At 45.0% G+C, this 16,899-nt stretch overlaps 1 protein-coding gene across 5 annotated transcripts in view; it reads right to left on the bottom strand.

Moving 5' to 3' along the window:
• The window catches only part of FSTL4 (follistatin like 4), a 196,333-nt gene that overhangs the window by 91,618 nt on the left and 87,816 nt on the right, over positions 1-16,899 (bottom strand). For all 5 annotated transcript variants that reach the window (XM_032703171.1, XM_032703170.1, XM_032703172.1 and 2 more), the window contains 2 exons: positions 8,587-8,777; positions 5,035-5,155 (listed from right to left, as the gene is read on the bottom strand). In XM_032703171.1, coding sequence (XP_032559062.1) covers positions 5,035-5,155; positions 8,587-8,777 — 312 coding nt within the window. The remainder of the gene's footprint in view (positions 1-5,034; positions 5,156-8,586; positions 8,778-16,899) is intronic.

The raw sequence follows: 16,899 nt of genomic DNA, 5'->3' as shown, positions 1-16,899 counted from the left end.
ACCCAGCACGGGGTCACGGCTCAGCTGTGGGAATGCTGGGAACAAAATGCTGCTGGAGCAACTCGGATCTTGTTGGGATTTCCCATCATCCCTGTTCAGCTGGCACTTGCTGCAGAAATCAAGCTGAATAGCTTTCAATTTCTGCTTTTTCGCTCGATTTTTTTTATCTTTGAGGGTTTTTTTCCTGCTGTAGGATTGCACTGTTAAATCAGCGTTAATAAATATACTAACAATAATGATGATGGTAATAAAAATAATAATAAATAAATTAAAAATGCCTCATAAATTGCTTCATCCTCAGTAGCACAGCATTCCTCAAGGCAGTCAGGAAGGGGCTGCTCTGGCCAGCTGAAGGAAGGCTCATTTCTTCCTCAGCTCTCCTCTCTCACTGCCTCCAACCAAAAGCAGGGGCCGGTGCTCCCCCGCTCGCTGGGCCGTGTTTGAAGTTGGGATATCACATTGCTCACAGGAGAGGCAATCAATGCTGGTAAGCTAATGAATTATTTCCAAGTTTGTACCAATATCTGCAGCAACATGAAAGAAAAATCGCCTGGCAGGGAGATTACAGCGGGAGAGGCAGAGCACGGGGCACGGGCTGTCAATATTTCGGGGCTATGAGTCGATCCTGCAGATAACTACTGCTGCTACATTGCTTAGGAAAACACTGCCAGCAAAACATTTCATCTCACAATATACTTGTCCAACATAATTATCTGGGCTTGACCAATCCAGCTGGGAGAGAGTGGCAACAAACCCCCGACCCCACGTGCTGTGCCATGGAGAAGGTGTGAGTTAACTCTTCATCTGAGTGTGGACCTGACAGATGCAACTGCTGCTGGAAAAGCTGGCTCACAACACGTACATGGAGTGCACACATACATGTGTACACACAGACAGCAAATATGGGTGGTCATTTTCCTCAAAGAGTATTTTTTTATCGCTACCACCTTGTTTAGGATGAGACTGTACTATAACATGAGTTGGATATCCTGAGATGTCTGTCAAGAACAAGCTGAAAGCTTCCCCACACATCTCCCTCTCCCCCCTGACCCAACAAGTCCCTTTTTAGGTTTCATTCCCTTTTTCTCAACGTAGAGCTTTGTTTTTCCCCAGCCACCACCAATTCACACCATTCTGGGACGATGACAAAACTCTGCCCTAAAGTAGTTTCCAGTGAATCAGAAATATGCCCAACTCAAAACCAGATCTGTTTTATACTCCACAATTCTAATGAGCCCCTGGAGGATGGCTGGAGGGGTGGGGCTGGATGGCTCCCTGCTCCACACCCTGTGGCTGTGGGGAATACAGCTCCCAGAGATTTTAGGGTCACTGCAGTACATCTGGAGCCAGTCCAGTGCTGCTTCTCTGCACTGGCAGTGATTAACCTGACACTTGTGCCCAGCCCAGGCTCCTGATTCATTTTTTCACCCAGTTCATTCGAATTCTTCTCTCTGGTCTCCCAGTCCCCAGTGGCCATGCTGGGAAAGCCCCAGGGCACTGGGCTGGCCCCATCTGCCCTCCCTGGCTGTCATCCAGCATTGCCCTGACCTCTTGCTGCAAGTATACATGTCTCATCTTCACATTTCCTTCTTGTGCTTTTTTGGTAAATATTAAGGACAAGTAAATAAAATAGAGGAAGTTCTGACGTAAAACAAAAGCAGGGAGGAAAGAAAACTCATTTTAAAGTGTGAAGAGGAAGTTTAAGAGAAGAGCCCATTCATCCTGCAGCCTCTTCTGCATTCAGTCCTGCAAGAAATATGTCCCAGCTAAACAATATTTGTGTTCTCTAGATAACAATATATCCATACATGACATGACCCTCATCTTAGAGAAACAGAAATTTTCTGTCTGCATGGAACTTTTATGCATAAGACCACGGGAAATAATGTCTGGACAATATAACAATTCAGTATTTTTCTTTCAAACTTCCTTTGTGGGTTGTTTTGGTCTAGATATGAATCAGGAGAGCACTCTAATGGGCCATGAGCTAGAATTTAAGGGGGGTTTATTGTTGGCTTAATAACTCCTTATTAGCTAAACAGTGCTGACAAGATAAAGGCATTTTGATGGAACACATGTTTCCCCTCTCTCTGACATATTTGTCTCACAAATTGACCTGTCCACACTGATGATGATACAGATCCAGAAGATTACACTGATTTTTTTTTTCCCCCTTCAGCTGGGCTTTTCACATATGCCAACCTGCCACTTGCCCATTAGGGAAGACAACAGGAATGCCAGCAGTGACATGGCTAATTCCAGTGACCTCCAGCCAGACACAGCTCCAGAAGTTCCATCCAAAAACCACTCATCTGACACTCCTAAAGCACGACTCAGCCTGGTGCTGTGCCTGCCAACTCACCAGACTCTCTCTGTGCTGATTAATTAGATGCATGCTCTGCTTTAGCTCTTGTGACAACCAAGTCTTTCGTTTCTTACTCATTCACTGAGACTTTGTGACAGAGAAAAGACAACAGACAAATATATTTACTGCTGGCACGTGAAAATCTCCAGATCATCATATTAAAAATTATTTTTTAATTAGAGTCCTTAGCTAATAAAAATCTATTAGTGAGAAATCAGAAGGTACCTACAAGTGGTTCTCACCAGAGCTGCCAGGAGAGTGTTTCATGTGTCTCATACATTACTCATGTATGATTAAGGCAATTTGAAGAGTGACACTTTAATCCTGTGTTAAGAGATATTTCTAGTCATCCTCATAGAGGCAAGAAAACTCCCAACTGTTCTATTCTTGGGATTAAGGAACAAAAGAACTCTCAGAAAATCAGAAGAAAGATGATAGCTTTAGTAGGAAGGCCACTATTTCTGTCCATAATCCAAAACTGGGCATTAAAATGTGCATGAAAATGATCAGCATGATTAGAAATGATGATTAAAATAGCACCTATTAGATGTAGAGCTTGCAAGGGTGAAACCAGATTTCAGAAAAGGTAAAACACTGGATTTTCTCTCATCATGCACTTTTCATTCATTTACAGGCAATCAACACGATGGGGACAAAAAATGCTCTCTGGGTCTCAGAGAGAGAGGACGGGTCAAGGGAAGGCAAGAGACACCCATGGAGTGAGAGAGGGAGCCTGTTTCGTGGCTCTGTGAGGTACAGCAAGGCCACGAGACCCTCTGGAACGAAATGCAGCTTCTAAAGCAGCACAAGAATGACAAATTGGGCAGCTCTTCACATCACCAAGGTCATCCTCGAACCCTTCCAACACTGCGACACTCCGCCGGCGCGAGGGGCACCGAGACAGATGTGACGGAGTTTTTGAGAGGATAAATTAGATTGAGACTTTCTGAAGCCACTGAATTCTGGTAATTATGTTACTCAGCTTGCTGAGCAGCCACCCCCACAGCCTGCTGCCAGCCTGCCACAACGCCTGGCTTGGGTGAACTTCAAGCAACAAAAGGATCGCTCTAAAGGGCAAAAAACCAGGAGAAACGTGCAGTACACTGCACCTATCAACTGCTGCAAGCCAGAGCCTGGCTCAGAACAAAGCAGGGATTTAATAAACAAAATTTTCATAAATCAAAGGGTGTGTTTAAAGTGTTTGAAGTACTTTGGAGATTTTTTTTTTCCTACATCGTTTAATAACATAAAGGGAAAAAAAATACACTTTGACCAGGGACTAAGTTTGCTTCCAGAGTCACCACAATTTGGAAAGCTGCAAGCAATGAACTTTGGGTTTAAATTAAAAGCTGATGAGCCATTATCTGCTCTTGATAAAAGCCAAAATTCTGGGAAAACTGAAAATGGAGAAGGCAGTCTGCTTTTCAGCTTCAGATGGTGAACAATTCTCTTCAGATACAAAATCCCTTTGACAGACAGCCATTGTTGCACCTCGGGTTTTGTTACAATAGTTTTGCAGTTTATCAATACTATCTCTATTCACTGGCTCATATTTTGTACTTGTCTTATTTTCACTGCCTACTTAAAATTCACTGAACCAAAACCTCATAGAAATAACTCCTGGAATTTAGGTTTGAGTTGCTGTGACTTTGAGAACCCATTGATCCAAATATGCTCCCAAATAACTGCATGTCAAGCCTTTATAGCTGGGTTAATTCACTTTATGGCCTTCTTAATATATGAGATTTTATGTTTACTGTATGCCTGCTGGTTTGAGTGTGCTGTGTGGAACTAAAAGCACATGTGATTCAAACAGATCCAAGGTGACATTACTCCCCTTAGAAAGGAATCCAGACTAAGACATAACCAGGTTGTTATTGGCCCTTTCCCTGCACTCAACAGGTTCAATGCTAGAATGCTGCTTTCATTTTAACCACAATGTGTTAACCATTGTAGCTCCCTATCCTGATTATTGAATAAAGCTGCACATTTTCTGCCTTTCTTTTTTAGTATCCCAAAGGAACTGGCACCAATAAAACTTTCTATCACCCAAGTGAAGGAGACAATGTGGGGCCTTTTCCAGGGAAGGACTTCAACAAATGCTTAACTTAAAGCAACGAACATAAAGTTATGAAGAGAAATGGGCTAACACAGGTACTTATTTTATCACATTTTTAAGTAGCTTTGTGACCCACAGATCCTTGCAAACAGTGCTGAGATATGCACCCAGATTGCCCCGTGTAACATACTTACTAACACAGAAACAACATGCAGAAAACATCATTCCCAGGCGGAATATTCCCTAAAACACTTTCCCCACAGCAAACTGACTCGTATCACCACAGCACCTTCGGCCAGCTTTCAACCTGGTTTCCTCAGGGTTACTCAAACCATGCACTCAGCTCTACAGACTTGGCCAGTCCACCAACATCCCTCCACTGCCTTCAGCAAGAACCACAACAAAACACAGAATAAAACAACAAACCCGCCACACTCGCGCCGACCTCCTGCTCCGACCTCCTGCTCCGCGCTCGTCCTTCGGAGCACAGGCAAGGAAAACAAGCCTCCCAGAGTATTTTCATGGCGTTCAAGACAAAAAGCCACAAGGCAGCAGTGCCCTCCCGGATATTCCCACGCTTCCAAGCCCCGGGAGAGGCAGAGGCACTCACGGAAGGCCGTGTAGAGCTCCTGCAGGGTCAGGTGCCCGTCGCTGTTGTAGTCGTCAAAGCGCAGAAGGTCCTCCAGGGTACAGCCCAACAAATCACCTGCCAGGTCCTCCTTCTTCATCAGCTGTGGCAAAGACAACAGGGAATCTTACATGTCATGGACTGCTGGCCTGGCTCACCCAGCAGATTTTCCATTAAATAACTTCTGGGGAAATATATCTCTATATCTCTATCTATCTATAGACATTTCACATCTATCATTATATATTTGCTTTGTATCAAGATACAACTGATGTTCATATTCCTGCAGCACCTCATGGACCGTGGACTGGGGAGGGTGAGACTCTTCCTTCAGCAGCAGCAGCAGAGAAATGCATTTTCACTTTGCAAATGTACTGAAAAATAAATATTCAGCAGGGAAGAAGGAAGGTCTGCCTTTCCTTTCTCCTCTGTGAGGAAGGACAAAATTGTATTCCCTGCTTTTGGGACTAGGATGGGGAAGAGTGGATGGTGTACTCAACATTAATGTGCTTTTCCAGCCCCTGACAGTTTGTTTCTTTTGTATCCTCAACGTTTCATTTGGGTCCCCTGAATTTATTGTAGAACATGAAGGAAACTGCTGAAATGTTGCATCTTCCAGCCAGGAAGGCTTTTTGCTGTAGCCCAGGGACTCTTTTATTTACTATTCTAGTCTTGGCCCATTATATTGAAGCAATTTAAAGTAATAATGCTAAAAAAATGACCCTTCACCTAGCAAGTAAAAATATTCAATACAAGTGAGATCAACCATAACTTCCAAGATCAATGTTGTAAGGATGGAAATTTTCCTTTGTCTGTGTTTGTATTGAAAATTGATTAATTTTTCATAGGATTGACAAGTTTTTACTTGTCCTTTTGATTTCATGTCAGGAAAGAAAAAAAAAACAAGTGCAAAACACTTCAGCTGCAACACATTTAGTAGACTTATGAATCTAACTTTAAAATACATTAAAGATTTAAATAAAAATAACAACCCAGTTACCACCATTGTTAATAGGCCTGTATATCCATGGTTGCAAAACTGCAGGGGAATTTCACTGCTAGGTCCAGAGGGATAATATTGGATAGGGTCTGCCAGCAGCCAGGCAAAACAGCTCTAAATAGAGGGGGATGGACCATCTGCTGCCACTTTTTTTGCTCAAAGCAATTCTGTTGTGGAGAACAAACCAGTGGGTGCTGCAGTGCTGCAGGACCATCACCCCTGGAGAGACTCTGCTTCCAGTTCCTCCTCTGGGGTGAATCCCTCTGCAAGGAGCCTCCTAAAGATCCACCTTCAGGTCTTAAAAATTCCTTTTTTCTGCAGCAGTGTACGTTACCTGCCTCGATTTTTTTTTCCTTGCAGACAAGGTTACAGTGCTCAAGAGACTATTTTTCTTTTACATAAAACACAGCAAATGCACAGCACCAGCTCATCCAGCAGCCAGAGAGAACAAGATCCCACTGCACCACGTTCAGCTCAGCTTGCTCTGCCCATGGGCAATGAAATTCTCATCTTTGGGGGAATTGTGAAGTTGCAAAGAGCTTCAAATTAAGGAGCTAATGCAAATCAATCACAAATCTACCTAACGAGGCAAGAAAAGCCCTGCTTAGACTGTAACCTGCATAACTGAAAATTGCTCATTACCTAAAAAAAAAAGTCCCTTGAAACCTGGGTGGATAAACTGGTCCTGTAAGAGCACATGAAAATCACCTTGTTAAAGAGGAAAATGAAGAACTGACATGTTACACATGAACTGTGAATGCTGGGGAGAGCCCAGAGCTGCCCCACAGACTGTCCCCAGCCTGGCCAGGACTCAGCCACACTCCCACCAAGGGGCCCAAGGCTGGTGCCACTCAGCTCAGGATTAAAAGCATTCCTGGCTTATCTAAATTCTGCATTAGTAGGAATTATTTCATCCTTTGAGGGGTGATCCCTCTGCCAGCTCAGCTGTGCTGGTGCCCAGACTGTGTGGAGGACGTGGGGTGAGAGGGCTCCTGGCTTTGGCTGAACTTCATTCTGCTCCACCCAACTGAAGCGGGCTCCAGATGTTGAGGCACATTGATGGATTTTGATAACAATGAGAAAAGAAGAACTGAAATCACAGCAGCCAAGGTCTGTGCTTGCTCTTGAGAGAGACATGGGCTCTGAGCATATCTGCAAACAAAGCACTTTGAGGCAGACCTTCCAACACTGAATCCTTTGCAGTGCAGGTCATTGATTCTTCCCAATGCAATGCCTTGCAGGCTCCAAACTTTTATTGCCATGCAAGTTGAGTTTTAATATCCTGACAAAATAAGTTTCGTGTAAAAAGGAGCAAAAAAATTGGAGAGCAGAAGAGACACTTAGAGGCCACTATTCAAAAGCTGGCTTTGAATTCAGATGAAAGTGTTTTATTATACCTACCATGTCTTTATGAAAAAAATCACGGTCTTCAGATGAAGCACTGTATATATTCACAGCCCTGAGATCGAAGGGAATTTACAGTGACACTCTGGATTGTGTGGAAGGGATTGAGCATCGTGTCAACAGCCTGAGGATTAAAATGTAAACTGTCCCAGAGAGGAGGGAGCTCAGGGAGGAGCAGGTTCATGCCTGCATTGTGCTTGGCGCGCCCTGGGAAGGGAGAGCAGGGATGAGATGCTCCTGAAGAGCAAGGGCTGAACTCACTCTGAGCACCCTGGGCTGGTGGGAGGTGTCCCTGCCCAGGGCAGGGTTGGAACAACATGAGCTTTAAGGTCCCTTCCAGCCCAAACCATTCTGACTCTATGAAGGGCCAGCTTTGGAAACTGGAATGAGTCCCAGGCAGGGACTGGCTTCCAAAAGGCTCTTAAAAGGCATTTGCTTCTAATTCCTCTAATGGATGACATAATAAATGGAAAAGACATTGTACAGGACTGTTTTCCCAGGTCTGCACGTGCAAAGAGCAAGCTGAGGACACAGAGTACCTGGATGGAGTGCCTGGGCTGCCTGTTTGCTTCACTTGACCAATGAGATGAATTCCAGCAGCACAGCCTGCCCGTAATTAGAAATAACAGTTTTTTCAAGCTCTCACCTTTTCTATCAAGTTCTGCTAATCAACATTTCAGCATCTGCCCAGGGATTCTGGGACAATAACCATGTTGAAAACCATTCCAACTTTGCTGTCACATTACTACCTGCTAATGCACAGTCCAGAAGGCAGGGAGGAAGAACTAAGAGATTTCTGCCTTACTCACATGCACCTAAAAAATCCAAATTAATTCTCCCCCAGCCCAGCCGGCTACTGGAAATACTTCAGAAGATGACAGGCAGCAGCGAGGATTAGTATCTGTTTTCAGGAGCATGGATGGGGCTGGAGGACTGCCATGTTTTGTGTTTGAAGAGGAGCTTCAAATGTTTGAGACAACACTGACTCCCAGGAGATGCAGAGAGAGACTCACTGGCTGGGTTGGATTTTCCTGCTCTCCCTGCTGGACAGGGACAAATGACCCTGACAAATGCTGCATTGCATTCCATTCACACTCCAGAATTCCACTTCCACTGAACAACAAACCCACCTGAGCCAGCTCAGAGCTGCTGAGATGCCCATCACTGTTTAGATCCAAGTGCTTGAACAGGTCTTCGATCAAGAAGCGCTTCTGGGCCACTCTGTCCTTGGCCAGGCTGCTGGGGGGGCTCTGCCGACGGGCCTGCAGGTCCAGCAGGATGCTCTTGAGCCTGCTGTAGTCTGCCATGGTACAGGGATCACCTGCAAGAGACAACACAGCACCACTGACCACGTGCATTGACCTTGAGCTTTGCAAAGGACCGAGCTCCTGAAGGGCAAAATTGGGCACTTATGTCTGCATGCACAGCCCCACTCAGCCCTGCACTTGAGGAGCTCCTGGAGTCGTTAACACTGAGTAATAACTGGCAGTTTCTCTAAATCCTGCTGTCAGGGTGGCTCTCCAGCATGTTACCTTCCAGATTATAGGGCTTCAGTTACAGAGTTCCACGCTCAGCTCTGTAATCCCCACACACATTAAATTGGCTCCGCGTTTTCCTGAGTGAATAAATTCCTCTGTCCTTTGACTGTGAGGCAAAATATGAACGTAGGGAAGCTGATGTTCAGAAAGTTCCACAAACATAAATGGTACTTCTGAGTGTCACCCTGTGCCAAACATGGGGCTGATCTTAAGGAATCCTCACAGGCAGCCCAGGGGAGGACAGTGAGCAGTGCAGGGCTGTGGCATCACTGGTGCCTGTGCTCATCACGCTGCTGCAGGCTGATAGAAATGCTTTCCTCAGCCCCTGACCAGGGAAACAGGTTATTATCAGGGAAAAGCCCCCAAGCCACTGTCCCTGAAGTGACACCAGCTTGGCTGGAGCAACCAGCCTGAGCCTTGGTGACCCTGACAGCTCCCACTGTGCCATCCAGCCCTCCTCCAGGGAATGTGCTCTGATTTAACACACCCTCCCTGAGGAAACACATCCACGTGCCCAAAGTGGTACAGGGGGTTATGACCCCTTTCTGCTCATCTGCTGAGTGGCAGAGCTTAGCAGGATGAGGAATGGCAGCTGTCTCCCTGTGCAAATCTGTTTGCTTTAGTGCAGAGCACAGGGACTGGTGCCTTGGAGCAGACCCTGGAGCACCCACACTCTGTGGGCATCAACCACCTCCCACCAACACCACCAACACATCCAGCCTTTCCCCACAGATGTCCTGATCTCCACAGTGTAATTTCTCTATAATGTAAATAGCCTTATTCTGTGTAATGTCAGTTTTAAAACAAACTCTTATTTTAAATCCATCACCGATCCTGTTGCATTAAATCTAAGAGAACCTGGTCTCACCTCAGGGACAATACCCTTGTAGATCAGCTCCCCAAAGACTTCCAAACATTATTCCTCTGAAAAATAACAGAAGACTCTGGCACACTGACAACTAATGATCTCGTCCTTTTCTTGCTGAGCTGCAACATTTTGGACCTCTTGGTCCCACTCCAACCAAAACCCAATTAAAATTCCAGGTGGGAGGCAGTTCTCTGATAGCAAACCCATCTCCTGTCAAGGTTTTTTTTTCACCCTTCATATTTTGTGCTCACGACTTCAAAAGCACCGTGACTTGAGAAGGTGAGAGAGGACAGAGAGGCTGGACATGTGCTTCCACTCAGGTCAGTGCCCTCCTGCTCCTCGAGCAAGAACTGCAAGACAAGGCTTATTTCCCACCCTGAACTCAGACCCTTCTAGTTTGGAGCTTCTCACTGCTCAGGGATATTTAGCAGCAGATAAATTATTCCCTCCCTCTAAACAACCTCCACAGAGCACTCGGTCCCACATGGGATCAGTCTCATTTTACAGTAAAAATAAGGCTATTCAGCTACTATTAGTTGTGTTTATTATTCTTGCCTTCTTTTCCCCCCAATCATGTCATTTGATGGCTTGTGAAGGCAGCATGAGAAAATTTCTTTCATTCAATCACCAGCTTATTTAAGAGACAAACTGATTGCTGTATCCATGTGATCAAGCACTCCTGCAATTCTGTTGTAAATACTGTTTTAGCTACTGCAATGATATTTTTCGCTGAGCTGGAGTTTTATTTTCAGTCAAATCTTAAACCCAGAGATGTATCTAAGGCTAATGAAGATAGGGAAATCTATTTAGTTTGCTTCCACCTCTGTTTCTGCTTTGTGGTTTCCATTAGTGAGCACCAGCCTGTCCCTGGGAGGGACACCCCTACAGCTGATTTAGAGCCCTCAGAGGAAAATGCTGGTGGCCTTCAAACAACCCTCACATAAGGTGCAGCTTTTAGTGCTCTTTGGATCAAACTTCACTATACTTTCCATGCTCAACACACAGGGATTTCTGGCAATTTTTACTTAAATTTTAGAAATTAAATACATCCTCTAGCCTCCAGTGGCTCTCCATCCTCAAGCCCCAAAATCTGCAGCTTGTCTGATGTAGGAAGGAGCCAAAAGTGAGGAACCACACACTGCAAGAACCCTGGCCAAAGGAATCCAGGATTTCCCTCTCCATGCTGGGGAAGATCTCCACAAAAACAAGGCCCTTTTTTGAAAGTTTGCAGCACTTTCAAAACCAACAAAGCCTGGCACTGTCCAAATTAAAAGCAAACAAACAAAACCGACCAGACAGGCAAAGAAAAACAATCAGACAGAAGGAAAGTAAAAGAAAAATGCAGCATATGAAGGTCTGATTGCTAGAGTGTGGCCAATAAGTGTCACATTTCCATGTTCTGCTCACTCCCACCAATGCTGCTTCTAGCTCTGTTTTGCAGCAGAGATGTTATTCATCCTGTTTAGCACTTCTGCATGCTTTGGCAGATAAAATATTGATCAGCCTGCCAAGAAACACAGAATGCTATTCTGTTTTCATGTCAGAACTCAGTAATGAACTACATTTATCAAGAGCATCCTCCCTGTGAAAGGTCAGTAGTGAATGTGGCTAAATTGCGGTGACAGATCATTAATCCAGCTCCCTCAATAATTGCCCTCTTTAAAAATTTTAGTCCTGGTTTCTGGGAATTGCTGCAGGTTTTTACAGTGGGATCCCTGAGCAATCCTCAAGCCAGAAGCAGATAAGAGAGGAACAGCAAGGCTGGGGATGAAAGTGTCCTTCAAAGGAATGCAGGTTACAAAATAAAAATAAACTGAGCAAGTGCAGAGCTTGCTTTGATGGGAAAACTCATCTCCCAGTGAAATATTCCTGTACAAGGTGCCTTACAATGCAATGATTACTAGAAATGTCAGTACTTCTTTAAATATCAAAAATGATCTGATAACACCTACAGAGCACCAGTCTCAGAGATCTTGGTTTGCACTGTCCTGACAGGAGCTGGGAGCCTGAACACACACACACACAAGTCTGTAGAGGATCTGAGCTCCACTGGTTCCTGAGCTGTTCTACCCCACAACTCCATGGGCTGCACGAGGGGCACCTGCAGCTCTCCCCAAAATCCGTGAGGGAAGCTGTGCAGCCACGAGCACCCAGGCTGGGGACGGGAGTGTGTGACTGTCCATCCACACAAGGGGATTCAAACTGCTTGGGACCCTTCAAAAGCTCTGGGGGAGGTTCCCCTGGGGGGCACAGGTACCCACTGCAGCCCACATGCCCTCCAGCCCTTCCAACTCAGCACACTCTGTGATCCTGGGAGAATCTGCAGCCCTGCTGCTGATCCCAACCCTGAGCCAGACTCAGCTGTCACTGCAGGTGACGTGGGACACAACAACCAGGTATCCCACACAGAGCTGCCACCCCCTTTGGCTCCCTGGATCCCTCCATCACCTGCCCAAAAGCCACCCCCCCACAGCAGGACATGTCACTGTCACCACAGGGGATGATAATAACAACCCAGCACAAATAACTCACCACCAAAGGGGAGCTCCAGTGACACTAATTTTCAAGGCAACTCCTGAGCACCACCAAATGTGGTAATAAAGAGCAGTTTGGAGCAGGTTGGAGAGTGTCATTTCTCAGGCAGGAGGCATTGGGGGTGTCATTTTATCTGACAGTTCCTCTCAGCCCATGCTGGTTATTTTCAGCTGTTCCTAGGGCAGTTTTCAAGCTCCAGGAAGAAATTTAGAGCAGGAGATGAGAGCACTAAACTTTGTTTTCTGATCTGTATCCATAGGGCAGTAAAGATGCGGTTACGAAAATAACATTTCCAGATAAAATTAAAGAGATTGGAGAAAAGTTCTGTTTTCAAACAGCCCACCCTTTTCTGTGTTCCACTCAGGCTTTATCTGGCATTGTGAGAAGCAACAGAAAATGACTAAACTAAAATGCTACTGGATACAAATTTATTTCTGAGTGTGGCTCCTTAATTCTTGTGCCATTTAGAGCAAAACTGCCCATCAGCACCAGCCCATTTTCCTGCATCCAAAATGAAAGTACTGGCACACCTGAACAGAGGAAGAGTGGTCCCAAGGCATCAGCCTGCTGAACCTGAGTGAGACATTATGTGAACTCTTTACCCCACTGCTCTGCTGCCTCGTGGCCTCTCTGACTCCACAGAGCAGGTTTACATGGGGACAGGAAAATTAAAGATGACTTCAGTTCTTCAGGGGTCTCCTTGCAAATCCCCATTCCCCCATGCACGTTTTTTATCTGTCTCTTTCTATCTATCTCCCTCTTCCTTTAATCGCTTCTTTCTGCAGAGGCTGGATGGACTTCCCTCCCAGTTTTCCTACGTGGTTGGAAAGGAGAGGAAAATACCTGCTTTTCTCACCAATCTGCATGAACGGCCTCCTCTGAGCAATTACAGCTGCAGAAAGGGAGAGGAGAACATGGAGAAACCTTTGTGGGATTCACACAAAACCTTTGTGGGATTCACACATTTCTTGCAATTTAGAGGCATCTGCGAGCTAATCCAGAGAAAGCCTCCAATAAACCTCCAGGCTGTGCTGTGCAGCAATGTCACTGCAGGTACCCCCTCAATTTTCCTGTAACACCTGATAACAACACTGGAGCCTCCAAACATCTCCCAAGACCATCCCTATGCACAGAGGAAGCTGATGAGACATTAAGCAACGCTGCTAATTGCATCCTGTTCCCATCACAGCTCTGCCTGCCCTCCTGCTTTACTCCCAGCCAAACCCCTCCAAGCCTGAGTGCCTGTTTTACTCCTGATCTGAATTTGCAGGTGAAGTGAAACTCTGGTGAAGTCCCCGCTAAGAGGAGCATATGTTTAACATCCTAAAAATTCATGAACATCCTTCAGCTGCCTCTGCTGAAAAAAATTCAATTAACAATAAAAACCCCCAACTAACTTGCTTATCCCAGGGATGTGTTTCAACTAATAAGATGTTCATTTATCAGTTATCCATATACAGTTTAGCAGCAACTGGGAGCTCACCAAATTTATCACAGAAATGGAATGGAATACAAACCATGAAGTGGATACTATTAAACAATAGACATTTACAACCTGGAAGAGTTAAAGCTTTCCTCAGTGTATATTTATTTCAGTATTTCATTTTATTACAAGAAAAAAGCACCCATCTATTACTCTGTGAGTTTTAAAAATATATTAAAAACTTACAGCATGAGAATATTAATTCCCAGTTCTATAAACAAGAACTCCATTCCTACCTCAAACAATTACCTTCCAAACTGCATAAACCTAAATGAATCACATGCCTCAGCCCCAAATGCACAGGAAGAGATGGATGGATTTGCAGCCTTTCTGGGGAAGCCCAAGAATTACAACTTGATTTGCCAAGTCCGAAGGCAAGTCCTAGATTTGTGTCCTGCCTGGGAGGGAGCAGGAGCAGCCCTGGGGAGGGAGGCAGGAGGAAGCTTTCAGGGGGGAAAACACACAATAAATGTAATTTATCAAGTGCCTATCACCACCTAGGCAGCGTGCCACAGATTTATAGATTTTTAAAGCCAGGAGGGATTATGTGCACACTCTGACCTCCTGCACCAAACCCAATGAGCTTTTCCCTGCAGCAGCTCCATAATTTGTTTGCTCTGTAGTACACCTCCTAGCAAGGCTTCCAGCCCTGATTTAAGCACCTAAGAGCAATTTTTCAAATGATTACTTAGTCTCGGTGGGCAAACATATTTTATTTTTAATTTGTTTACCTCCAATTCCCATCTACTGAATTCTATTACGCATTTCTCTGGTACGTCAAACCGTAAGTCTCGTATCCCACACGTCACCTTCCCAGGTGTTGGGATCGTCTCTCTGACGAGCTGTGGGATGCCAAGGCTCTCACTAAGGCAGTCCACCCTCTAAATGACTGGGGGGTTTTACTCTTTCCTGGGAATTTTATCATCCCATGATGGGCAACAAAACGACCACGGCCACATGTGCAAGGACCTTCGGCTTCCAGTCAGCAGTGGGTGGCTTCCCACAATTCAAAGCTGGTCAGACCCTCCCTGGTACTACAAAGTGATGCTGCACAATCTGCAGAGAGCCCAAACCATCCCCAAGCCAGGGATTTCTAGCAGATTACGGTGGCTGATTGCTCTCATCCCACCAGGACATCCCAGAGATGCACTCACACAACATTCCCAAACTCTGTTCAGCACAAGGAAGATGTGACACAGCAATGCCTGGGCTGGGAGAGCTTGCTGGGTGATACCACAGGCAAACAAGGCTGTTCTTACTGCTGATTTTATATTTGCTGCCTGCTGAGTATTAACTGTTTTTTCTGGTGCTAAAATATTTAAAAGGTTTGTAAAACCAGAGGGAAGAAACAATGTCAGGAACATGAGTCCAGACAAAGAGGGAACACGACGCAGTCAGGGCAAACAACTCTGAGTAACTCCTACACTGCTCATCTCAACTGCTTGGTGAGTGTAAACACAACAGAAATCCCCAGTGAATTATGCATGAGTCCTGTACCCAAAACTGGCTCTTTCTAATCATTAATTTATTCACAACACAGCCTGCTCTCCTATAAATCTACTACTCCACACAGAGACTGATCTTACACACACACTCTCACACACTCAACTACCCGTGCCTGTTGTGTACTTTCTCTAAATTATATTTTGTCTTCAGACTGTATTGTTTTGCTTTGTAAAAACAATTAAGGTGAATTAGTGAAGCTGCATCCTAAGCTGCAGACAAGGGAGGAGGGGAGAAGGAGAAGAAAATATCCCACATGCAGCTGGTTTAACAGTAACAACAAAAAAAGCTTAAGAATGTCTAATTATTTGAGATCCCAACCCAAAACAAACTCCCAGTGTAAGGAATTGATTCAATGACTGAGAAACACTGGATTGAAATACCCTGGGAAGACAGTGAGGCTTTGGTAAAGGTTATTTTTTGAGCAATCTGCAGGACAGGAAAATAATAGTTAAACAAAATCTTTCTGGCCATTTTGAAGCACCTGAAGCCATATTTGACTTGTCATCACGAACTGGAAGAGTTAATTATTGTGCAGTGCTGATTACCTTCACTCACTCTTCATTTCAAGAGCTACATAGGAAGAGTCTTGGTCCATCAGTCCAAGTGTGCAGGAAGCCAGGCCTGCTCTGCACTGCAGCCAACCCTCATTCCCCATTTCTGTACGGAAAATGTCTTTACTACTTTAATGCACACATCCTATAATTTAAATTAACCAAACCAACCAGGCTTTTGTTACACAAACAGGACGTTTGCTCACTGTCTCTGCTTCAGTTGGTGACACTACACAATCTACTGTTTGACATCTTACAATCCTCTACCTCGTTCCTATTAGAGAAAGCAAAATTGTCTGGATTCCTCTGGGAAGTAAGCAATGCTCACTTTTTTATGGTTGACTGGTACATCTATCAAACCCTTGTAGATAGCAAATGTGTTATTTGGAAGCTTTAATAAACGTTGAAGTCCTCTGGCACTAATGCAAATTTTGCTGCTCCTGCTGTGCTCTGAAACACTTCCCTTTCCAAACAGCTCCCTGGCTCTGCTGTCAGAGGGAATGCTCCACCATCACTCAGGGCTTGGGATTCCAGGAATCTGAATCCCTGCTAAAGGTATTTTTCTGTTTTATTGTCTGGTTTCTTATTTGTAAGAAGCATGCATGGGAAAAGTGGCCAGCAAGGTGTATTATAAAGGCCAGCTTTGGTGAGGGATGCAGTCAAGAACCTTAATTCTTTTGGTGGGTATTTATGTACACAGGTTTTCCCTGCTGCCTTCTTGGAGACACTCTAGCTTCTGTCATGAGGATCTGCCATAGTTCGGCTTCATCCTCTCTCACAGAACTTTTGAAGCAGTTCTGAGTCCACTGTTACTGTTCTGAGCCCACTGTTACCTGTTCTCCCAGGAACATCCCCGCTCAGAAGGTGTGTGATGTTTACGACAGGGAGAGCAGAGGGGACCTGCACACGGAGGCAAATAGCTCTTGTGACATTTTCCATCCAAATGCAAGAGGAAAAACACC

Source organism: Chiroxiphia lanceolata, chromosome 15, assembly GCF_009829145.1.
Source record: "Chiroxiphia lanceolata isolate bChiLan1 chromosome 15, bChiLan1.pri, whole genome shotgun sequence".
NCBI classification, from domain to species: domain Eukaryota; kingdom Metazoa; phylum Chordata; class Aves; order Passeriformes; family Pipridae; genus Chiroxiphia; species Chiroxiphia lanceolata.
Note: the sequence above shows the minus strand (reverse complement) of the source record. Positions and strands in the feature narration are given on the sequence as shown.